The 25976-nt window shown below is 42.7% G+C and overlaps 1 protein-coding gene across 2 annotated transcripts; it reads right to left on the reverse strand.

Annotated features, from left to right (window-relative positions):
• Positions 1-128: 128 nt before the first annotated feature.
• LOC128887226 (LIM/homeobox protein Lhx9-like) lies at positions 129-25976 on the reverse strand. 2 transcript variants are annotated; one of them, XM_054142904.1, is made up of 7 exons: positions 25613-25976; positions 23842-24013; positions 19872-20179; positions 14625-14798; positions 13485-13717; positions 3070-3305; positions 129-1532 (listed from the first exon to the last, which is right to left on the reverse strand). In XM_054142904.1, the coding sequence occupies exons 3-7, from the start codon at positions 20144-20146 to the stop codon at positions 1278-1280; spliced, it is 1173 nt and encodes a 390-aa protein (XP_053998879.1). In that variant the 5' UTR covers positions 20147-20179; positions 23842-24013; positions 25613-25976; the 3' UTR covers positions 129-1277. The 2 variants fall into 2 exon arrangements, with proteins under 2 accessions (XP_053998879.1, XP_053998878.1); XM_054142903.1 differs by having other exon boundaries at positions 3070-3320.

Here is a 25976-nt window from a genome sequence, read left to right on the forward strand (position 1 = left end):
TTTGACCTGATTTTCTAAGCTTTTTGGTGCGAGGGACACGAATCTGAAGTCGATTTTGAGGCAAAAAATTGTTATGTCTGAAAACATCTGAAAATACGATCGTAATTGTAATCGTAATCGTAAACACTGCCTTGTACTCTGTTCTATCGCGAAGCACAGCTCATTCCCTTTACAGTTACTACATTTATCGGAGACGATTCAAATGAAAATGGCACAAAAATGACCCACGACTAAAAGCTTCAGACAAAATGGCCCGAACGATTATCGAAAAATGAAACGATCGTGTGATACCGCGACATCTGAAGGCCCTTGGCAATATCGCCAGTCGAGGATTTTCTTCTTCGATAAATCGATAATGGTACCTCGTTCTCCCCACGCGTGCCCGGCTCGCGCTCTCGCTAGCGAGATAACCTATCGCCTAGTACCTTTGGTAATTCGGATGTGCATGGAACTATGATTATTATCACTGATTACTTAAACATAATCCGTCGATCGTCGCTGACCGACCTGCTCGATCCCTGACCCGAGCTTCCCGGTGAGATTTTTTCGACGATCAGGCAGACCATCGTTGCGATTCGCTAGTCTACCGTATCGCGGTGTTATACGATCGATTGAGCGATCATCGGGGATCGTTATTCGAAATAATTCTCGTGATCGATGAATGATCGTTTGTTCCTGTTAAGCGTGATTGACGTTTGGTACAGAGTAATGGTAATCGAGACGCGGTCATCCCGTTCGACGGTGATTGAAACGAACGCGACGACTGCGAAGATTAAACAAGATCGTACACAAATAGGAAGAAATGTTTCGCGTACGGATAGAATACGCAGACCTCAGCCAGCAGGGCGTCACGCGAACCTCAAACGTAAGAACACACCGAGTCCTGAGTCGCGCAAGTCAACACTCAGCGATTACTCACCGGGAAGGTCGTCAGCAATGCAGCGATTCCGTTAAAATCCTCGTACGCTGTTCAGGAGAGAAGCTCTGCCGAACTCGAATAAAAACACAGTCGTCCGTCTTGAGTCTCCTTTCATCCGTCGCCTCCCCGAATACGCGTGAAACGGAGTTCAACTCTCGAAAAGGAGTTCACCAGCGACGAAGCTCGGAAATAGAAAATAGGAGCGAAATAAAACGGAACGGATCCTTGGCGATCGTGTTCCCCCCCCTGAACGACAGCGCGTCGAGAGTCGGATCCCAAAAGAGGGACGCGCGGAGATCCTTCATCCAAGATGGCTGGAAAGGCTGCTGTAGCTGTCTTCCTCCATCTCAAGCCGTCGTCAGTAAAGATCGGAGAACGAGACCTGAGAGGAAACGCCGGAATGTAGGTGATGAAGAGCGTGCAGCTCCTCCATCGAGGTCGACGGCATGCTGTTGCTGTCCCCCAGGATGCTGGCCGACGGTCCCACGTTCGGTGAACCGCCCGTGCTCGAGGGCACCGGTGTTCCGGGACACCCCACGTTGCCAGCGGACGTGTTACCCTCCTGCCTCATCATGTTCCGTCGCCATTTCGCGCGGGCGTTTTGGAACCAGACCTGAGGTACCAGAATCGAGCCGTTCAGAGGACTGGTCGGAAAACTTTACGCGAAGATTGGGCGAACGATGTAGTCTTTGTTTATTAACCCATTTACTAGCAACGACGAGACGTCATTTTCTTTTTAAAACAACAAAGGGTCTAGCAGGATAAGGATTGGAAATCGGCCTCCCTCCTCAATTTCCATTACTATTATGTGCCGTGCAATGCTTTTTACTTAAAACATCATCCCACAAAGTTTCAGACCGTTACTCCCACGCTTAAATTTATTATTTCTTTTCTCGGTTACTATTTCAGATGTTTAAATTCTGCAAAAGCGAAAGTATTCTTATAAATTGCATCTTGTATATTTTTTTTCAGGGTACTTTTTTAATCATGAAGGATAGGAAATAAATAATTTATTTTTTTTTGCGGGTGGTATTGCAAATAATCCTGCGAGTGACACCTACCAAAAGATCAGGATTTATGCTCGGTTATTTAGCTGACACGTGTAAAAGTTTCAGAACGGTCGGAGTCTTGGAACATGGTTAAATAATTAAAAAGACACAAGAATCCCATGCGTTTCGTTTCGTGCAATGGACTGAAGTAGAATGAGATAATGGTCAGTCACGCTACGCGTATCGTTACAGCTATGCATACGACAGGACTGCATAATTTCACTACAACAGTCTAATAGCTTAAAAAAAAATGAATCCATCGAGGTTCAATATGCTGACCTTCGCGTGACATTTAGTTCGTGTCATATTGCCAATTTTTGTTTCTTTCTAATTATTTACAAATAAGTTACAATCCATCGAGCGACGCACAGCGCGTGGTTGTAAACAATGTCTAGATGTAGATATTGTTTAAGAAATAATAAACAGAATATTTTTAAGGAAAATTGTATGATATCAATTACAAAATTGTTGAAACCGGTTGCCTCCCTGCCGTATGCATAGCTGTAACGATACGCGTAGTGTGTCCGACCATTATTTCATTCTACTTCATCCCGTTGCACGGAGCGTAACGCATCGGATTTTTCTTCCTTTTTAATTATTTAACCATGTTCCAGGACTCCGATCGTTCTGAAACTTTTACACGTGTCAGCTAAATAACCGATCATTATTCCTGATTTTTTTGGTAGGTGTCACTCGCAGGGTTGTTTGCAATTACCATCCGAAAAAAAAATAAATTATTTATTTTCTATCCTTCATAATTAAAAAAATACCCTGAAAAAAAATATACAAGATGCAGTTTATAAAACACGAGTGTTTTTAAAGTATTTCCTATTAGGGTATCTGATCAGAAACTTTTTGCCAGGTGTTGTATACATAGAGTTGTTGTTTTACCAAGACAATGCCGCGAATAAATTTTATATAGAGTTTCATTCAACAGCACATCGTAACAGACCTGTGTTCACTGTAAATACACGGGTCGTAAACGAAGTAACAATCTCACTGTTAATTATTCGTCGGTCAGTACCGTAGACGTTCCGAAACGTCACGTCAGGTTCGAGACTGGTGGAGCGAAAGAAATCGAAAATAAAATTTATGTCCCACCTGAAGCACCCTCTTCGAAAGTCCCGTCTTTTGCGCCAGTTGCTTGAGATCCTTCGCATCGGGGTTCTGATTTATAGCAAAATAATTCTTCATCGTTCGCAACTGATGATGCTTGAAGCTCGTTCTCATGCGCTTCGTTCGTTGGCTCTGGTGCACGGGACCCGGTGACCCGACAGACGCGTCATACGCTGCCAATGATTCCATGGATGAAGACAGCTCCGTAGGATGGAGTAGTTCTGCAACAAAATGGCCTTTACCGAATACTTCTATTCCGTTCAACGATTCGTACTACTTGAATGCGTTGAAATTAGTCGAGATTAGCATCTTATTTCGCGTGATTCGCGACGTTACGTGAATTTACTCGCGCGCGTTTAAATCCACGTAAGATATCGAAAGGTAGTTGGGATCAATCGGATCGATGCGCGCTCGCCGGTTGCTACTTGGAAGAAAATTAACGGACGGATATCACGATACCTTCCGACGTATCGCGTCGAGTATATTCACTCCTACGCGCTGAGTGATTACTATCGATCAGGGACTGGGCCAGATCTCGTACAACAGGTGATAGAACGCTGTACGTTTCGAACGCAACTCATTCGATATGATTGCGTAACGAATGAAGATAACGAGGGATGTCGACTATCATTTATGGACGCGTTTAATTGATGGAGGCGTCGGGGGCAGGGCGAGGACGGGAAGAGAAAGGGAACGAATCGGAGTGCGGAAGATTAATCTTTCGGCAACATCTTCGACAGGACCTCGGCAGGGTTTTGTTGAAAGAGGTTAAAAGAGCGAGAGAGGACGCGCGCGTGCGCGTGTATGGAGCCCATACGGCGCGGGCTTTCGCGTACCTATTACAAAGATTTCTTAATCTGATCGGCCTGGAGGACGCGCGAAAGGAGCCCGGTCGTGTCTGTAAAAAGACGAGCCAGCAGACAGAAAAAAAAAGGCAGGCGTCGATCGTACGATACACGGAAGGCTCGATGGTAAATGAGAGGATTCCTCTTCGATCGTTGCTGAATGCTTGTGATCCATCAATCGATACTAGACGACTATCTAGCCTTCGTATCGGACGATTTGTTCTTCTGTTTGGCAACAATCGGATGGGCAACGTTCTCTCGAGGGATAAGAGTGTCCTTCTTAAAAAGAATAGAAGCTATTGTACTTTTTTCTTGTAGTTATTCGGGAGGTTAATCGAAATCCGCTTTAATTACGTTATGTTCAACTCTGCTTTATTTGTTACATGGGTTATTCCATGCCAACTCGGACACTTTTTGAGGTGACATCTCAGATTTTTATGAAATTTGGATATGTTATAGTCTTTCGTGATATTTAAACGTATCTCAAAGGATTTTGAAAACTTTTGAAAATTGTCGATTTTACAGCTGTTCAACGTTTTGTGCTACCTTTCTTCAAAAAAATATAGCTATTAAACTAGGCAACGGATGAAAATGACCTTTTACGTGCTTATAGCGAAGACATGGAAGTATCAAATAAAAATTATTTCAGAACAAAAAAAAAGTTTTTTGAAATTGAACGTGGCAAATTGAAATTGGCTGAATGAAAATTGATGAATGACCCACATTTATGTTCGACTACCGTGGAAGGTATAAAGTTTATTTTTAGTCGACGTGGATATCTATTAAATGTATGTTGTACGAGAGCAGAGAAACCAAATTATTATCTATTTATATGTAGTAGAAAGATTGATCTTCTCTCTTCAACCCTTTTCACATACATTCACATGGCTAACCTATCCAAAGGTAATCGACTATAAGCTAGATTACCCGAATAGTAATCTAAATAGTAATCTACCATAAAAGAAAGATAGCTGTATGTCTATATAATTTGAATAACTTCCATCCCTTCTGCTTCCATGTCTCAAACGTCCGACAACCTCGGCAAACAAATACGCAAATAGAAAAACACCCAAGGAATTCAACGTTGAATCCTCCGTCATTCCTGATCTCCCCTGTCAACGGTATTAAAAGCTTCGACACCTGTCATACTACTTTTCCCGACGTTCCATTCGTCTCTTTCGAGTTAAAAGCGACCCGATTCGCCGAGACTACCCGTTCCAGCCTACCGAAAACGACCAACACGGCAAAAAAGCCCATTGTCGCCTCCCGATCGACATCGACAGCGCTTCGAACCAGCCGCAAACGGACCGATCGCTCGGTTCCCCGTTCCCCGCTGTACGTCGCGTCGAAACGGGAATCGTCCAACGTGAATTTCCGCGCACGTAATCGCTCCGAGCAAACTCTCTCGGCCGGAATAAGGGCCGAGGCGCATCGAGTTCATCGTGACGCAGCTCGGTGCAGCATTTTGCCCGCCATTGAATCGGGAAAAGCAAAAACACGACGATATCGAGATGCGAGGAGGTTCGAGACGCGCCAGACGCAACAATTTTGCGAGTATTAGCTTGGCGATCAACGTATTAACCCTTTGCGTTCGACAGGTAGCTCTCAGTCACCACTAGGTTTCCTTTAGGTTTAATTTCTATAGAACTCGAAGTGTCAGTAAAATAATTGTCGTTGAGACAAAGGTGACCCAATTCTCAAATCTCAAATTAAGGATCTCATTTTCGAAGTTAATCTAAGCTTTGCATTCGTGACAATAGGATGCTAAGAAAGCATCTCGAGTTGCTGATAGATACCAGAAAAAAGGCCTCGAGTGCAAAGGGTTAAATAACTTGGAATTCACTTCGACAACGTGGCTCTGAAGTGAATAAATATTGCAAGTAAATCACTGAGAATTATTGATAGTCAAAGTGAAAAACAGCGTTTCCTGTAGCGAAAAATCATCGGTGGTGCCGATAGTACTATCGATACTTCTCCAGCAATGCTGCACGTCGGCTCTAAAGGAGAGGCATTGTGGACGACATCGGTGCAACCGTTCAGTGCCGTTGCAAGTTGCAGTTGTTGCGCGCCGCCGGAGCGAAGGAACGCATCCAATAAATAAGACGACGAGGGTAACCATTGAATTCAATCGGGAGAAAGAACGGGTTCCAGTCGACGTTCGCGGACAGCCGCTGGACCACGCCGTGAGCGGCCGGAGAGCGAGGGGGAAGTCCACCCAGAAGTAAATCCCCGAGCACGTATCCGCCATTACTGTTTATTGTCCCGAACTTCCATTCCCTGCGGACGACGGGCTGCTCCGGCTCGCGATCCAGAAAAGAGAAGAACCGCTTTCGCGGACGGCCACACCGCCGTTGGAATTCGTTCTGTTCTCCGGGGTGAACGACACGAATTTTTGTTTCCAATTCGATCGCTGGAAAACGAACGGATTCGCCGTGGCTCTTTGGGGAATCGAAGAAAGATTAGGTTCGTTACGAGCCATCGAGGTTCGCAACGAGGACGAGCTGTTGATTTCTTGCGTGCCTGTAGGTTTAAAGTACAGTCGAACCTCGATTATCAAAATTAATCGGGAACATGGGTGTTCTGATAAGAGAATTTTTGGGATAGTAAAATATTCCTTGTATTATACTTTCTTGGTGTTGATTTTCATGTATGAATTTCGGAAAAGGGAACAGTAAATATTGGTAATAAAAATCACAAATAGTGGAAGTAAATGTAGCTCTTAAGCCCCAAAAGAAGTAGCCCGTTTTGTGTATATTCTGTGAACAACCCAAATACTGCATTGTCTAACGTTTCATTATTTCATGGATTTTGTAGTTTTCCGATTAGTAGAAGCCAGTTACGAATAGATCCCGATAGCATATTTCCGGTTTTTAGTGACCATAATTGTTCACTTCTCAATACCGTATTATTTTGCTAAAGTAGTCGCACTATCACCATTCGTAAGTTTTTTAACACGTTGACTGCCCGACCAAAATCCGCGAAAATTTCTATGAAGTTAAAATTTTCTCTCAAGATTGTTGAAGATTAGGTAATTTCATATTAGTGGTAGCATTTAATTTTTTAACCTCTCTAAACTCACAAATTCTATCCAGATTTATGTTGATTATCTCGCCTCACTTTTGGAATTAATTTTTTTAAATTCTATAATAAAAAGGTCCTGTCATCAATTTCCGGGTGACGTGGGGACCAACATGTTAATTACTTCGTATTTCGTTCTCGGTGTCAGCACCACGCTTCTTGTGTATCGATCTTCGATAGATTTAACAGCGATAATTCCCTTTGTGCGAATACCAGAATTTTTCCAATTTCATTTTTCGTTCAAAAAACCCCTTTGAACGTACATTTTATTCGCTCGTATTTCTTCATGGGGTATTGTTACTATCTCAGGTCAAGAAACACCGTCAAATTTATGCAAGGAGTAATTGGCATCGATCAGTCGAGTATGGTAACGGTGAATTTATGTTTATTCATAGACGAATTTGTTCGTTGAGCAGATTTGGTTGTCAAGAATTGTGAAATATGAGAAACGGTTTGAGGTGTAATTGAAACCAGTTAGATTGAAACAGAGACCGCTATGGTTGGCTAAGCTGGTTTGTATAGAAGTCTTATTACGGTTGAAATTATTTTAAGCACTTCATTCATTCGATCTATAGTAGCAAAAACAATGTTGACTATGCTCTCGACTCTTATATTTAATCGGGCGACAGTTTCTTAATCAACGATCGTCTTCGATATTTTACGTGAGGTCATCTTTCGTGGTGCGTGACGCATACAGGTAAATCAGAACTGTAAACGCGGCAGTTCACATCGATTATTATTCTGAATTTGTGCGAACAAATCGTTTAGTCTCTGCACGTTCCTTAGAATTCTTTACTTCTTTTAAACTTGCTGCGCGTTGTTTTGTTGTCCGCCATTTCCAATAATTCTTCCTTTCCCACCCCTTATTTGTCTCCTTCTTCTCCGTCTCTTCCACTTGTGCTCGCTAGTATTTTGTCATTTGATTTATCGATAAGCTAGGTTCACGAGTCCAGAATCACGTTACGAAGCTGTAATTGGCGAACCTAGCTCGTTTACCGGGGATTAGTCATTTGTTTCGTTTTCTCTAATTTTCTACCATTTTGTGATAAAGCCACGAAGTGAAAAATGATCACAGAAACATTTTTTAAAACAGCTAACACAGCGGACCATAGAATATTCCATACTTTTCACATTGAAGATAGTTCTAGATGTCGTTTAATATTTGCAAAATTAAAAACCAAGATTTCGAAGTCTCACGAACAAATATTAATTTATTTAAAATGTTCCTGCAATACATTTGATTTATACGAAAGGTTCCAGAATGAATTATCTTGAAAATCCATAGTCCTGTCGAGCAAAACAATACATACAGTGACTCGTATTAATATTCGGACGCTACAGTACTTTACTCGTTATTACAACGTACACCTGACCATACTTCAACGAATACATTGTTTGTTGTTTGCGAGATGTTCGAACATACGTTCTGTTTAACAGAAATGCAAATTTTATTTTCGACCTACCGCCCTCCCAAAACATGATTTCAAAAAACTCTGTCTCCCCAAACACGGTTCTCCCCGAGACCGAGCGATCTCTTTTCCCACAGAAACTAAAAAGTCCACGGTCCACGTCGCCGAGCGCGCAATCACCCGTCCAATTCCCAAAAGGATCGCTTTCCCTAGAACCAGCTCTATCAATAAACGCAACCCAGGTCGGCTGCAAAAGGAATACGCCAGTTTTTTCACCAAACTGGCCTGGTTCCCAAGCAGAAGCCGTCGCGGCGGCGACGCGACCAGCGGTAGGGAGCCGAACGAGGGGGTGTGGTGGAGGGGCGGAGGGGGGGGGGAGAGGGGTTGGCGGATGGATTTCGTGGTTCAAGAATGAGATTACAATTTGTCAGGTCCGGAGCTAGAGGCCGAAATCACGCGGATGGCACGACCGAGAGGGTCCTGGCGAACGAGGGACGCCAGGCCAGCAAGAAACTCGCGCAGGCGGCATTATAGTGTTCCGCCGGCCATTCTGCTGGCAGCGGCCACGTATTGGCCACGGCAGCATTCTTTTCCGGCCAGATCGGCCAATCGATGCATCTCGCCACCGATACCCATCTGTCACTGTCCACCAGGGGCTTAGCCTTTTCTTCGCTCGTCGAGCGCGCCACCGAACGACGGGACGCGTCCAGCGAAATTGCTCGCCAGGACGCGGACCGTTTGCTCTTCCGGGGGATGAAAAAATTCTCTGGGTTTTTCGGTTTTCTCGGGGACCTCGCCTCGATCGACCTCCGTCGGTTGTGACGGTGGTTCTCAACCTCTTTCAAATCGTGCACGCTGAAGAGACGAACATTTGCGCGGCATTGACGCGGAACACCATCTTGGACGCGTGAAAATTAACAAATGTAATTGAAATTAACCCTCTAGCCTACAACAACGCGCGAGACCGCGGGATAAGGAATTTAACCCTTTCGAGACAACTGGTTGCTACCACTAACCACAAATTTAAAATTAATTTTTTTGCCTACTGGTTTCTAGTAAAAACCGTAGTGGAACATGTGTTGCCTATGTTCTGGAGGATAATCGAGGCATCTTGTTGACGTTTTCTTCCCATAATTTCATTTATACACGTATTTTTAAATAATTTGTAAAAATGAAAATGTGTCTAGTAATATATTTGTAATTCTGTCCTCAAAGGGTTAAATCGAATGTGAAAAGCACGAGTCAGACATGTCGTACGAACGTGCACGAGGGAATTAATATTTGACTATGGCACACGGGATTGTGCAATAAGTAGTAGGACAAGGGGTGAAATTTCAATGGCACCATCTAATTTGTGATTTTTTCGGGATAAGTTCATGTTTATTGAAGTTGAATAATCATATTTGAGATTATTGGTAAGGGTTTTCAAACATTTGGATTGATGATTCACTTAAATTTTGGTGTTATTAATGTATCCACCCTTAGCACAAGACCACTCGAGCACAAAATTTACAACACTGTCACTTTATTAAAAAAAAATTCGATAAAAAATTATTTTTCAATTATTCGATACATGCATGATAAACTCTGACATTAAAAAATTGAAAATGTCTTCTTTCAAACTCCTAGTCCACAAAAACCTAGAAAATGATTTCATAGAATTCGGATAGAGAGCTTCAAACCCTCTCGCAGTTCCAAATCGATATCTTCGTCCATTCCTCGATCAGGAATATCGCTCTCGTAACTCCGAAGCCACAAAATCACGAGGAAAATATTTCAAAAAAGGTGTCCGCTTTTTCTCCCCTTCCCCTTCGTGGAGAGAGGCGGCTCGACGTTGATGGAACTAATTTTTCAGCGTACAAGAGCCACGGCCGCGGCGAAAGCATTTTCAATGGCCGAGAAACGACGGACTTATCGCGATCGCAATTCCAGCGATTCATCGAACGCGCCGGTCGACGTCCAGACGGAATAGTTCGTGAGATCTCCCCAACGGGGCAAAAAGTGTCCCAATTATATATAAAGACAATAAAACCCGAACCAGTCGGTCGGTTCCCACCCCGACCTGGCCAACGCGTCGCTCGACTTCATGGACGATTTTATGGCTGTTGGTCGTAAATTCCAGTCGGTAGTCAGAAAGTGATTCCCTCTGATCGCGCGTCGATTATAAAATAACTGACAACCGGCGCGACCGGTGCTCGACTCTTGAACTCCATCGAATCGTCGTAAACATGGCGAAACAATTTCATCGTTACGTTTCTTACTCTATTCTTTTCGCTAATAGCCTTAGAACCAGTGACGATTTTCCGTACGTCATTTTCAATTGAGAATAACCCTTTGATGATTACGAAGACCGTCGTCTAGCGTATTTTGAAACATACTAGAAAAAAAATGAAGTTACGTCATTTTGAAACGACTGGCTTTTGGTACAGTGATTAATTGAATATTAGTGAATAAGAAAAAAATATTGCCAGAATATTTTTGTCCCGTGCTTTGCGCGGAACATATGGAGTGTCAGGCTTACCTTTCCTCGACAAAACTATTTTTGCGAATTTTGACATTTTCGAAATACATGCGGGATATTTTGAGTGAAATTTGGGTCTGAAAATCTCTGATGGTATTCAGAATTTTACGTGGGACGGTCTGGATCGTCGCGAGTAGTTTATCGAGGGACTGAATTTTCTGAGAATAGAATGGCTGATCAGTGATGGATCATTCTACTGAATTTCAGATAGTATTCTATTGTACCGGAGTTGTATCAACGGTAGGTGTAGTTGTAGTAATTCTGCGATGAGGTTAGTAATACTTTTATAAATAAAAGTTTTTGTCTGAATCATTTAACACTAAACCTACCGACATTTATTTCTAAATATTTCTATCGTGATGGAACAAAGACTGGCTTCCACGACACTTTTTCCAATTAAATGCAAAAATACTTTACTTTGAACTAAATTGAATAATGTATGAAACAATTGTATATAATTCACATATAGCATACAAGAACTGTATACAAAAATTTGAAAACGGTCACTCGACCGGTCGAGATACGTTTAGTGTTAAAAATACGAGTGTTGCTATATTTCACAGTGAAAGAAATAATATTTAGTGTAGTACGCGCAGAGTGCCCAAGAGTACTAAAGCATTCTCAGTTTTATCACCTCTGGGATTCAAGGACCGCTGAACAAATCCATTCTGCCCCAACGCAGTTACGAACAAGATGATCGTAATAACTAGTTCTCCCTTCGTTATGCAATTTATCGAGAACGAGTACTCGAAGCCTCGTTTAGCATTAGTCTTAAGCAATGTTAAGGACATTTTCGATGTTACTACGGTGATCTAGCCTGGAGTATCAATTAGACAGACGGAAGGCGAAATTTCGTCAAAGAATCACCTAACGAGACGAGCTGGAACAATCGTGTCTAGCCGATTCGCGGCTCCCTATCCTCGAGAGCTACTGCAAATGTTTGCACGCCGAAGGAACCAGCCATTATACTCATTGCATGGCAAATAATGCAACTCCCCCGACTAACTTGTTCGATTCGAGGGATGTAGAGTAGGCTGACGAGTGGAACAGAGAGGTGCCTAGACCGATTCAAGAGAGTACGAGATATTTGCAAACTTACACACGGAATGGAAAGAAAGAGAGGTCGCGAACTGTGTACCACGTGTTCCCAAGGTTTTAATACCGATGTTTGAATGCGCACCCCCGTTTTCCATCCGGCCCAATTATCCCCCTGGCAACCCCTACCGTAACCTCTCTTACGTTCCGGCGTTGTTTCACCGCTGCCAATTACACGTATTTGCGTCCTCGGCCCAACGAGAGCCGAGACTGGATTCTTGTGAATTCTTTATTGTTTCGACTGTACGACGAGAGGAACAAAGGGTCCAGCGTTTTCTTTTCCACCCGCCCTTCCTGGCTTTCTCTCTTTTGTCGCGCGATTAATCAATCGACGGCTCGCTTGGACGGAGGCGCGATGTTGTTACGATCCAAACGAGGGATCCAGTCTTTTCTGTTACAGTGGACACCCTTTGACGACGAGGACTGTTCGAGTTCGGTTCGAGCAGAGTTTTCTTTGCACTCCAATGAACTGCATCCCGAACATCTTAAGAGAGTGCTCATTTTTTTTTTTTAACGATTCCGAGGCAATATTTATGATTTATTTGCATTCAAAGTACTCGGCATAAACTTTCGAAAATCAGTACGTTTATTTATGTGTACTTTATTTGTATGTATTATATGTATGTCCATTTGGTACATGTATGTACAAGATGTTATTTACGATTCTTTTCATCAAGTTCATCATTCTTTCAGGTATCAAGTGGAGCAGATATAAAATCTTAACGTGATTGGGTTCGCTCTGGTGGACCGTATCGATGATAAATCATTTTGATTTATTAATTATCGCGTGATTGTAGCGTGAACTAGGGCAATAAAGTATTAAAAAAAAATTGACAAAATGAAGAATATTTTTAACCAATACCTATTACAGTAGAACTATTTTAATGACTTTAAACGACAAACTTATAAAACAAATTATAAGTATTTGTGCATAAGTCCCCCGTTATCCGTTGCCATTGTTTACTTCGAACATCACCTTTACTTGCGTTCTTCGTGTAGTTGATACTCGAGTTTAGTGTAAACAATTATTGAAATCGAAGTGACAGACTGTAATTCGAATATGGCTCAATCATTTCTTCTTATTTATGCTCTTCGCGAACTCAATCCACTGTTTCTTGTATACTTTAATAAAAAACCTCAAGAGTTCTGTATCCCTATCCCTCCACAGTAACACAGAAGATCCTACCTCGAAGTACCTTGTAAATCGCAATCATGGTATTATGTACGTAGGAGACGTCTACCTAGCTAGTCCCTCCACTTAAATAAAATTTAAGGAAAAAATTGCATAATAATGCACTATTTATGCGCTCTTCAAATCCGTAAGAAACAAATTTTGCGCTCGATTCGGTTAATGCAACAAAATTTATTTAAATGGGGGGGGGGGAGGGCTGAGTAGGAGCCCGCAGCCAGGACACAGAAGAAACATCTATTTAAAAAAATCAAAGTACTCACCAAGAGCGCCAGCAGCCAGCCTCATCGTGACGGGTAGTTCAGCGCCGGTGACTTCCGACAGCTTCCTCTTCCTAGGTCTGCCCTTCTGCACCGTACCGGAAGTGGTGATCGGGCTCTGCTCCGCGGCGCTGTAATAAGCCGGAAGCGGCGACACCCCTGGTGAACCGATGTCCTCGATACTGCCAGCTCCGCTCCCGTAATCCCCCGCGCAGCAGAGCAACTCATAGTGAGGTCTTGGGACCGACCAGCTCGTCATTCGTGAACCTTGCTGTCGAGTATTTCAGTGGCGACCCTGCGTTATCCTCCGAGTTCGATGAACGAGCGAACGCGAACTCGCTCGCGAGAGAAGACAGACTAATGGCCCGACCGCTTTCCGCTCGATCGGATCGATGGATCGGCGAATCGAGCGTCTACCGTGATTCTCGGAGCTGGGTTGTACCATCGCCAGCTTTTCATCCGAATGGAAGAGTCGTACAACTGCGCCGATTGAGACTCCGAACTCAATTGGCACTTGCTACCTTTTCGAATTGGCCACAGTTGATGGTATTATCATTTTAACCCGGCCAGGGGCGTCTATTTTGAAATGGCCGCGCGATCCTAGGCGTGTTACATCTTGCGTTACATTGCGGGAGTTTGCTTTTCACACTGATACTACTGCTATAAGATCGCCTAATTCGATCGATACACGTATAAACGAATAACAACGCGTCGGACTTTGCGAAATCCATTCTTTTGTCATTTCGCATTAATGTGACAACTCTGTGGCGTCCGTCCACGTGTAACAAGTGTTAAATAAATACGACGGATCGCAGAGTTTTATTAAGCGCGATAAGCGATAGGCGTGCGCGAGGAACGGTGATAAGCCGCTACTACCGATCCCGTCGATCCGGCGGAGCGGGAAGCGGCACCGCGACGTTTTCCCTTTACGAGAACGCGCGTCGAGCTCGAACTCGATCCCGTTTCTCAGAATAGGAAAGATCGGATTCACCCGCGCCTGAGGGCTGTCATTACGCGGCGAACAGACGGATAATAAGTGTCCTACGTCGACGCGCCTCGTGTTTCTGTCACTCTCGTCATCAAACTCGTTGATAACAAAGAGACGGCCTTTGGAGGATGGTAATTCGGGCTCGTGTTTCTCACCTACAGTAGACCAGCCCGTCCCTTTGCCCGAAATGATCGCCCTTGTTCAGCGGGGTGCCGCAAGAAGCGCACGTGAAGCAGGCGACGTGGTACACGAGGTCCCGAGCGCGCATCACCAGCTCCGAGGCGGAGATGCCTGCCCGGCATCGAGAGCATCTCGACACGGCGAACAACCTGGGAACAGAATATGCGGCGGAATTGTTTGGCGAATCGTGTTCAGAGTTCCAGGCTCACGCTTTCACTTTCACGTCCGGTTGTTTAACGTCGACAGCTTTGGCTGACGTTATAGTGCCGTCGAAGAGAGTAGAAATGACAATCTATGAGGGCTGCGATATAAATAAGCAACATTTTACAGGTTCTAATAACGCGTTATCGTTCTGGAACAACGGAGATAGTAAGCGTTTTGAATTATACAAAATTTCAAACATGCTACCGGTAGTTGCAATATTATTATATTAGGTATAGAATTCATATACAGTCAATCCTAGTAGCATTCGTATCATTTTTAAAATTTCTTTTACCAAACTTGGATACTATTCAATTTCTTCACTGTATCCGAAGTAATATCATCTCATTTATTTTGTAATATTTCGTCATAAACGTTTTTAATATACTGAACATTTCTTCTGAACTTTTCTATCTAAACGATCCCCATAGTTCCACTATAAAATTGAATATGGTACTCGGAGCAGAACATTATTAAATGTTGTTGAATCTAATACTGAATTTAGCAACGAAAGTGTCCACGTATTTATGAACGAGGGTCTCTTGCAAAACTCCTATAAAAAGTTCAAAGCTCGCTTAGATATCCCGCGCACGATGACCGAACAATGCGATCCCGTGGAGCTACGTCTTCCTCGTGTATCAGAAGACCAATCAACCCCCCACGGTACGACAAAACCGTTTCAATTCTCCACGAGGAGCGAGTCCTACGGATCGTCGTTCCGGGTTCCTCGGAGGCGACCGTTCCCGATCACGCGTTCTTCGTAGAATCCCCTAATTACAAAATCAACGATCCCGATCGTCGCTCGAATTCATCGATCCCGGCCTCTCTTCCCCCGTTCGCGCACGTGACCCCCGTTGTTCGTGACTATCCGCTCGGACCAAAATCGGAGAACAATGCTGTCCCCCTCCGTGAAGCGTTTTTCTTCCACTAATACACCATAACGCGACGAGGGTGGAACGCGGGGGAGTTCTTGTTCCATACGGAGCCTCATATCGGCCGTCGACGATCGGGACAACGTTACAGTTTCCGAAGCGCGAAAACCAAATAGAGACAAAGGGCTCGGATATGGATCGTTGCATATTGCATGGGAGCTTGTACTCTTCTCTAACGAACCACCAGCCGTTCCAGCCTCGAGGAATACCGGTTCACCGTGGGTTCCACCCTCGCCTGGAATCCTCCGTCACCGACGATCAGCGCGAAAGATGGGGGTTAACTTGGAGGGCTTCTTAAGGGGTTACACCACTTTGGTCCTTCCGGAAATTCGAATTTTTTCCCCTTTTGCTTAAAGTATAATCGATACAAGTACACACGGTATATGACTAAACTATGTTGCATAACATAAACAGTATTTTATTTCTTAGATATACAGGTTGTTCGATAACTTGTGGTACAAGCGAAAAGAAGGTGATTCTACGTGAGAAAATAAATCGAAAATATAGAATAATAATTTTTCATGCAAGGCTTTGATTTCAAGAAAATCGACCCGTGAAAGTGTAAAGTTGACGAATATTCTCGCGGTGAAAGGTATGTTTGAAGTATCAGCAAACAAAATTTTAATATTATTCCAATTGTCCGCGGGAGCAGTTTTTCAATCCGACGATTAATTCACGCGCACGTCGGCGTCGGTGCTTTCGAAAAGCTCCGCTGGCATTATCCACCGACTACCAGGGAGATACTTCCGGATTGAATAATTCATACGGAATTGAATATTTAACGTTTCCCTACCCGTCGGAGCTCGTCAATTTAACAATTTCGATCCGCTTAACGCGAGCAATGGAGAGAGAGCAAAAAAAAAAGAAGCGAAGAAACCGATCTCGCGCTCTCGAGGACTCGTGGAATTATGCAACGCGTGCTTCCCGCCTGGTCTCGCCGAGAAACGCTCTGAAATCCAACGGAAACAGAGCTTCATAGGCAAAAAACACAGAAACAGATTTCCCCTCGCATCTAATTACCGTCTCCGCAATGGCCGCGTTTAAAGTTAATTAATTTCATTCATCGAGACTTTGCATTTTAATATCTTAATCTACGACGCTCCGACAGTCCGCTCGACGAGTCCTCCGCCTACGAGCGCGCGATGCGAGGAGATAACGGACAACGCTTCGCATTCGAACGCGATCCATCATCCATCAAGGATGAAGGCTTCGTCTAACGCTCGTACTTCTTTCGATCTCTTTCGTTGCCTCGCTCATTTTATATTTGTTATAATAAACTAGGTACTTCTATTCCGCGCCAGCTGCGGAAATGCGAAACCAAGAGAAGAAATTAATCGTCAGGTTGTTGCAAATGAAATGTCCAATTTGTAGGAGAGATTCAAACATCTGTATCTTTGTTATAAATTAACGCAGGCGTCGGTCGGGACGTTTGGAGCCGTGCTTGTCTTCTCTTTTAATTGCGCTACGTTGGAAAACCTTGCTTTAAGTTTTCAAGTAGAAAATATTGTTCGGTGACAGTTTAAGGGAAGTTGTAAATTACTTCTGTAACTCAACTTTTTTACTACATGTCGAAGCAACTTTGCACTACGCCTTTAAAAATAACTTGTCCTCCACTTTAAGGGTCAGACAGGAGGTTGAATATAATTCGTTAACGTATTTACCTCTCACTTGAGAACTGTTTTTCGGGAAAAAGGACCTTTAGACGACTATGAAATTTTTAGTCTCCCATTGCAAAACTAATTTTATTTTTCTTTAATTTTTGTGTACATCAATAGACTATTTGTTTGACATTTCAAAGTCTCGCATTTCGAAAACTTTCTGATTCATTCTTATGTGAGTCGTTCACAAATCGATTAACTCCACCAGTCACATACAAATTGTGACATTAATGACGTGTATTTTTTTACTATTCGTTCTTATTAATTTTATATACCGTTAGATGAAAGCTACTATAAAGGGAATTTTAGAAAACAATGTACATTATTTCATCGCATTTCTCAACTTTTTGTTTTATGGAGTTAATCGATTTGTGCAATGAATGACTCGTATGTATGTCTATTGTAAAGAGAAAATTAATTACACCCCATAAAATTTCTTTTACCAAACTTGAATATTATAATTTCTTCATTGCATCCGAAGTAATATTATCTCATTTAGTTTGTACAATTTCGCCGTAAATGTGTTTGATATATTGAACATTCTTTCTGAACTTTTCTATCTAAACGATCCCATAGTTCCACTATAAAATTGAATATCGCACTCAAAATATTTAATATTATTAAATGTTGTTAAATACACATCCAATACAGAATTTAGCAACAAAAGTTATATAGTAATACTTTACGGTGTACATTAATTATTCACTGAAAGTAGTAAGTGTCCACATATTTATGAGCGAGAGTGTACATAAATGGGCTCTACTGAACATAACTGTCCATGAATCACAGGGATGACGTCTGTCATCGAGTATCTTCAAGAGGACAATTGATGAATCGAAACGATTGTCGTCTCGTTGTTTCATTTACAACGCAAGTATACAAGATCTAATAAAAGTGTGAAGCGGTTGAATGAATGATCCAACCGCTGGATCGCCACCGAAACAGGGAAAAAGAACACGACGAAAAACGTAGTGCCGTCCGGTGGCGAAAAGGTATTACTGGAAATCGTGACCGCGTCTTTTTATCGGGGCGAGTATATCACCAACGTGGAATTTCAGGTCCCGGTTCGGCTACCTAGGTATCACGGCTCTGAGCTGGCCATTAGTAGACATTTTGTGTGGTCCAGGGGCGAAGTTTTGAGCGGGGCGGATGCTCCTATGCAAATTCACGGATACCCCAATAAATACTGAAACGGGAAGCCGTACGGCGGACCGGCAGAACGGAGACTAGCGGATCTTGCATTAATTCCGGACGTCATTCTTGCAATTCGACGCGTACCGCGATCGAAATCGCTTTGTTTCGCGCCTACCCGCTATACGATACTACTGGAAAAAAATTAGTTCAGTCCGCGGGAAAATGTCAGAAATGCATTAACTCTCCGTAAACGTTTTCCCGGGTAACCGAAACTCTAAAGGGCCATTCATTTCCGACACGTTTCTCATTGTGTAAAAGTCTTTTTAAAAATCTGAAAATAGTCGTGTACACTCTTCAAGCCTTCCGAGTTCAGTTTAGAATGAAACATTGCGAGAATAACATAAAATGCTCGTGGATTTTTACGAATCGGTTTACGAGGTACCACTACTTTTCAAATTCAGACGGAATGTGGGATGATTGTAAATTGACGTTCTATTGCATCGACTGGTGTGTTTAGATATGAATTTAAAGTGTTTCCATTTTGCAGGAATGAATAGGAGGAACATAATAAAAGAAGCTCTAGGGGGTAGATTCTAAGATCAAGCTTGACTTTACTTTCTTATCAGCTAGAATACTATAATAATAAAAATACCACATCCCGCATAGAAGACGCGAATGACCTCGATATCTCGGAAACTATGACCACGAAACAATTCTCTTCTTTACCATAGTATATTCTCCTCTAAACAAACCATTTCTGTACTGACACTTCTACCTATCGTCAAAAGCATCGGAGATATTGTAACTACAAAGCTTGGGTGACTCATCCTCCATACTAACCCTTTGCACTCGAGAGGTGACTCTCACTCAGATTACTCAGTCAGGTTTCCTTTAGGTTTAATTTCTTTGTAACTCTAAGTATCAATAAAATGATTGTCGTTGAGGCAAAGGTAACCTGATTTTCAAATCTCAAATTAGAGATCTCATTTTCGAAGTCAATCTAAGCTTAGCATTCGTGACAATAGAATGCTAAGAAAGCATCTCGAGTTGCTGATAGATACCAGAAAAAAAGGCCTCGAGTGCAAAGGGCTGATATTAGAATAATCATCTTCTAAGTTGAAGACTCCTTCTAAGCGATCCTTTAGTTGAAATGTTAGTATCACGCGACTCCTTTCCGCACATTTCGCAACGAAATGGTCCCAAAAAATTCCCTATGACGATTGTGACTCACTAGACCTCGTACCGAGTAACCCCTCGGCCCGGGCCATGTAATCCTCTTACGACTACTCGCACTAACCTATAATAATCCTCTTTGCAGTAGATGTTGCCGTCCCTGGCGAAGCAAGTCAGCTCGGCCGCCAATGGTACCCGACAATGGCAGCAACGCAAACAGCCGCAGTGCCACGCACGATCGGCGGCCCTCAGGTACCATCGCTCGGCTATCTCTCTGCCGCATCCCCCGCAACCGAGGCTTCCGTCGGCGTTGTTCTCGCTGGTCCCAATCTGCCGGTTGCTGACAGCGCCATTCCCTGGCGGGGGTGTGCTGCTCCCGCAGCCGACTTCCTTCAGCATCTCGAGGAGGACGGCCGCAACCACCGGCGCATTCTGCGGACAAACGGATCGGTGACATTTAGCGAGATTTACAGCTCGATTCGCGACGATCTTTCCGAGTTCTGTCGACGATTTCGAGTAGTCTCGATCGTGCCCGCTCGGGAATTTATTGGGCTGTTACGTATGGAATAGCTGACTCTTAATAGAACATTTTTAACGGGCTCTTTTAACGATAGACTTTATCAGTACTAAACCTACCGACCATTCGTATTCTTTTATTGTAATTTTATACGACGTTAAGGGGTTGAAGTACTTTAGAAGACGTACAAAAAATTAGGATACTCTAGAAGGCTTTGTGATAGCCAGTAGGATGTTTTAATTAAGTACAACATCGTAATACTAATTACTGTTCAATTAACAGTAAAATCACGGAGATCAACGTATACCTACAATACAAACATACTTACAATTGTATATTTGTAATTAAAGAGAGGAGGAACGAACAAATTTCTCAATCTAATTAATTCTCTATTAAAATAACTGTTCTATCGCGGTAGATTCATTGTTAATAACCGTATTTAAAAAGATGCTTGAAGTACACGGCTTGGTAGTTTTAGGGTTAAAATATTCATTCAAGATTAAATAAAATCCTATAATTTTAATTACGTATGTACGAAGATTTTCATGAAAGATGAAAAATTGATATCCCAAACATTGCTTCAAACCCGGTTCCCCAAAATTTCCCATAAAATCGACAAACTCTCAAAACATATTTTCGACGACTTTCGCTTTCGATAGGCTCATTAATTTCCTTCAGGCTCGACACGTCCCCAAAACTGTCGACCGATTCCGATTCCATCTCGTCAGCCTTCCTCGAGGAATCCACCTGTTTCGTGGACACCCTGTATTCAACCGACGACCACTCCAGCTCGTGGATCACTCGTCCCTCGTGTTTGGCCACGAAAATCCTCCTCTCTAACCCATCCTCCATCCGGCCTGTTCGTCGCAGGACTTTTTCTCGTCGTCATCGCGATGACGAGGTTCCGTTTGTCGAAGGACTCCGATCCTTCAGGAGTGACGACGTCGCAGACCGGCCGCATTCATTCAGGACACTTCTCGGCAGCGGGGCACGCAAGAACCGATGAATGAAAACAATTCGTGACTGCTGTCCCGTTAATGAATGACTCCCGGGGTAGTGGCTCTCGGTTTCGAATCGGCCGCGAGCTAATTAGTAGAACCTTGCGGATCGCCACAATAACTCAACGTCCTTTACGAGCGCGGTCCGCACGTGATTTCCGTAAGTTAAATGGAAGGTGACGTCGCCTGGAATCACCGTACACCTCGTTTTACCAAGGTGACGCCGTTTTGCTGCCGCTTGTCACCGACGTATTAGGCCGTACGTGTGCACGCTGATTTACAACTATTCTCCCCATGTTTATCCCCTCTCCTTTCTCTTATCTGTCCATTTTTTGTTATTTTTTTTATTTGGTTCCGTTTCGAGGATGATTTCGTTTCGTCGAATCTATTGGCTAGATATTTGCTCGAGTAATTGGTGGTAATTAAATCGCGGATGTTTGTGCATGTATAACGTGAGAAATTGTGCGAAGATATGTACAAATGGGAAAGTACATAATATCGATAATAAAATACATGTCACGCTGTTTGTAAGATGAGACGTACTCTCATTCAACACGTTAACAGTGTGTTAAATCTCAGTTGTTTGTATGACACTGTAAATCTATGAATTTGCATAAACAGCCACAGTTTTGTAATAATTGATCAGAAGTAATCGTTCCTTGACTTTTCAGAGCAAGAATATTTTTATTTATTAATTAAATTATTAATTGCGATACTCGTATGTAATGTAAATGTACAATTAATCTGTCATCAGGGAAGTTAATGTAAAATTATTCGTACACATTGCATAACGTTGATATTATACACGCGATCGTATTATTATTTTACAACACAAAATTATATAAATGATTACAGAATAAATTACACGAATACGTAAAATGGATAAGTAGTGACTACAGTATATTCATGTCCTCTGTTTAATAATATAAAGTCGTTCACTAAGACCTGATATTCGATGATTCGTACGAAACCGTTTTGGAAAACGGATTTTCCTCGTGTACAGTTGAAATGTTCTAAAATTGTCCAAAATAGACATTTCTACTTAATAAAGATGACGTTTAGACGACGCCCCGCTGTGCTCTTTTGTGGAACAAGCGAGAGGCCATGTGATTGATTTATTCGATCGAAGAGAAATTATGCAGAGTAAACGGTAACTTTGTGCAATGACAAATGAGGATAGCAGAGTATTCTTCGTAAACAGTGAGAAACGTAGTCTTTGATTTCCGATAAACTTCTGTCTGCCACTTGAGTAATGTTCGTTGGTGTTTCTACTCCGAGTTTCTATTTTCCCGTCAGCGAATGACAAACACTTTCCTCTCATTCCTATTCTGTCTTTTCGAGGCTTCTATTTTATCTTCCAACACCGACCGTTCTAACGATACAGTTTCCTTCTTTCCAATGACACGTTGCTTCTTTCGTAAACGTTGATTTCTTTTAACATTCTCGATGGAATCTATTCCTGCCATCCAGGAATCATACTGAGTGAAAATGCAGTTTTTATAATTGTCAATGGAACAATAGATCGCACATCATCATCGCAATGCAAGTATCAACTTTCACTTTCGCGAAGAAGGAGCATACCACAACAATATACGATACTTTCTATAATAGATTTAGAGGTCAATGTAATCAAAAGCATTCGACTATGTAGAAGTCCTCGATGCTATAACACATTTGGTAAAAATAATTCTATTCGTTTTAACTGATCAATTATGCATAAAATCTTGTTTCATCGGGGAAAATCGGATGGAATATTAGGCTCTTCCATAAATTCATTTCGTTTTATAAGTAAATAATAAATATGCAATATTTTACGTTATATGATATTCAACTGAGTTATATACGAGGTGTTCCAAGAAACTTTATACTCTGTTTTTTTTTTTTTGTATTTTAAACAAGAATTACAAGTGAATAAAAAGTAAAGTTAAAATTACTCACATTGTGTATACATCTTTGGGGTACACCTTGTACGGTCCATTTGTAGGTTTTAACAAATATTAATCAAATGGGACAATATCTGTAACGTACTAAACCAAACACGAGCTAGATTTTGTTAAAATTCGTTAGCTACTGAACTTCATATAGCTAAATTGCAACGATTATCAAATTTCTAAGACTCAGACTATGTACATAGATTCATTATAATGGAGATCGAGATCTGGGTTCAAAATGTTGGTAATGTAAATTACCAATATAAATTATTGAATGTAAAGGCACAGAATTAATTTCTACACGGTTTCTTACAAATAAAATAATCGAATCTAACGCTTGATGAATCTCCAACTAAAATATAAACACATATCCATCGTACTTGTTTCTCAACGATAACACTCTTTCTTCCCCCCGATAAAATCCCGAAAAGATCGTAGATATAATTCACCGTGGTAACACGAATCAAACAATTTGCCCTTGGTCCCACGGGGAGGCGTGTCAGGTAGACAGACTAGATGCTAAAAACCATCGGAAATCATTCTCTAGCCTATTCGGATGTTCCTCTTGCTAGACCCTTTCGTCAACTCGTAACGTCAGCCCTTGTCCCGCGAAATTTTAACGATCGGCCAGCCTCTGTTCTTACCTACCTGGTCGTTCGGTTAACCAGCTGAAAACGCAGCGTCGAATTCCACCCGGCGCTTCCGACGTTGTCGACGTCCCTCGTCTCGGTCGGCCGTCGGCTCGCCTATTCCTGGTCCTCGCGAACGATCCTCTCGGTTTACTCTTCGAACCTGGCTATTTCCATCGGAACAGTCGGACCTTGAACCAGGAGCACCGAGTTTTCCAAAGCTGGACGACCGAACGATCAATGAAACTCGTGCTCTCGAGCCCGTCGGAAGCTGTCGCGACGGCGATCGCGTTGGAAAATCGAAGCGAGGAAGTTGAATGCTCGCGTCGGACAGTCTGTTCGATTGAACAGCTCGATTTTTTAGATTTCTGGAGTTCAACCCTTTGATTGCGAAGTTGTGCAGATCGAAACTTAGGTTGGCACGGCGTAGACTGCGTTACACTTCCGATAACGATAATTTTTTGATTTTATTTCGCGCTGAATCTATCAAGACTTGGTCGAGTGATAGAATGGTATCATGCTAGGTACAAGTTCGAAGATATTAAAGCAACGATAATCCATCCCAAATGCAATAAATATTCTAATGAAGAATGTGTCTAAGAATGTAATAATTTGCAATAAACTTGCGACAATTGTGATTAAGATATGAGTATTATTTTGTTTTAAATTCAAAAACTATGAAACCATCTGAAATTATTTTCTTGACTCGTTTGTAGGAACGTGAAATAGTAAATCATCGGTGTATCTCGTTAAAGGCAATGGCGCGGTCTAACCCTTAGACTTCGTCAGTTACGAAGAGTGTATATACAGAAAATGAACAAACTAATATAAACACCTATAGTGCGGGTGATTCCGTGATTGGTATTCACTCTGAATGGGGTATCTCACACTACTGTTAGCAAGTATTTGGACTACTTATTGCTTGATAAGAACGACTCCATTTTTGAAGATGGAACCACATCCATGCGCAAAGCCAAAAATATTTAAACGTGGCTTGAGCAGCGCCAAGATAAACTCGATCGTCTTTCCTGACTGACACAGTCACTTGATTTAAGTACCATCGAACCACTAAGGGAATCAGGAAAAATAGGATGGCTTTCCAATGGGAAGTATTCATGACTAACTATTTTAACCCATTTGCATCGCAGGAAAAAGTGGAAAATTCGTTCTTACCACCAATATTTTATTCGAATTCAATGTCCAAGTAAATTGCGCGGATATATGCGCCAATGATGCAAATGGATTAAGAATCCCATCTCAATTACACTTTCACAATTGCCACTAAAAATTTCGGCAAATGCATAGTTACTAACTGTATAATTTTAAAAAGAATTTCAACATACACCAGTGAAATTGGTCAGCGTGGTGTTAAAACTGAGAAACCGAAATTCCCCCTAAAACATACGAACACCACAAAACAATTCCCTAACATAAACTACTCTCTCGTTCTGCACACCGTGGATGATCCAGGGTCCAACCTCGTCGCAGTCAAAGGATTAAACGCACCCAAATGATATTCAACGACGCGATTGACAGCTCCGTAAACTCGAAAGACAGCGTTTACGCTCAGGCCCCGACACCTGACCGAAAAATCATCCCCGAGCGCGGTTAACCGAACCGTCAATCCCGTAATTCATTCGTAATCACAAAATGAACTCGCGACCGCAACAACTTCATGCAATCTGCGGTTCGAGCACGATTCATCCGTCCGACAGCTCGTCATCGTTCCCGTCGATCGTCCAAAATTCCCCCGTTCGATCTCCGTCTTCGTTCAACACGCAGCTGTCTACCTGTCGTCTTCCACGGTTCCCCGGGTAGTCGGCCAGCGATGCCAGCCTCTATCACCTGGTCTGCGTCCTGATCATCCTCGTTTTCCTCCGCGTACACCGGCGTCGCAACCACGTTTCTCGGCGTCGCCGCGCGCCGCCGGATCGCGTCGGTTCACCGAATCCTAGACTGTTCGCACAACCAGCGCAGCGACGGTAACGCGAGACCGGAAGACGCCACTTTCTCGCGGGCGAGGCGCTTCTCTTTCTTGTCCGAACGGAGTCGAAAATTTCTGCGTGACACGGGGGTAGACGCGGAAAGACGCAAGCGAGCGGCGAGTGCCAGGCGAGAAGCTGCTCCCCGTCGGCGTGATAGCACGATCCTGGG

The sequence above is a fragment of the Hylaeus anthracinus genome, unplaced genomic scaffold, assembly GCF_026225885.1.
Source record: "Hylaeus anthracinus isolate JK02 unplaced genomic scaffold, UHH_iyHylAnth1.0_haploid 11985, whole genome shotgun sequence".
Taxonomy (NCBI): domain Eukaryota; kingdom Metazoa; phylum Arthropoda; class Insecta; order Hymenoptera; family Colletidae; genus Hylaeus; species Hylaeus anthracinus.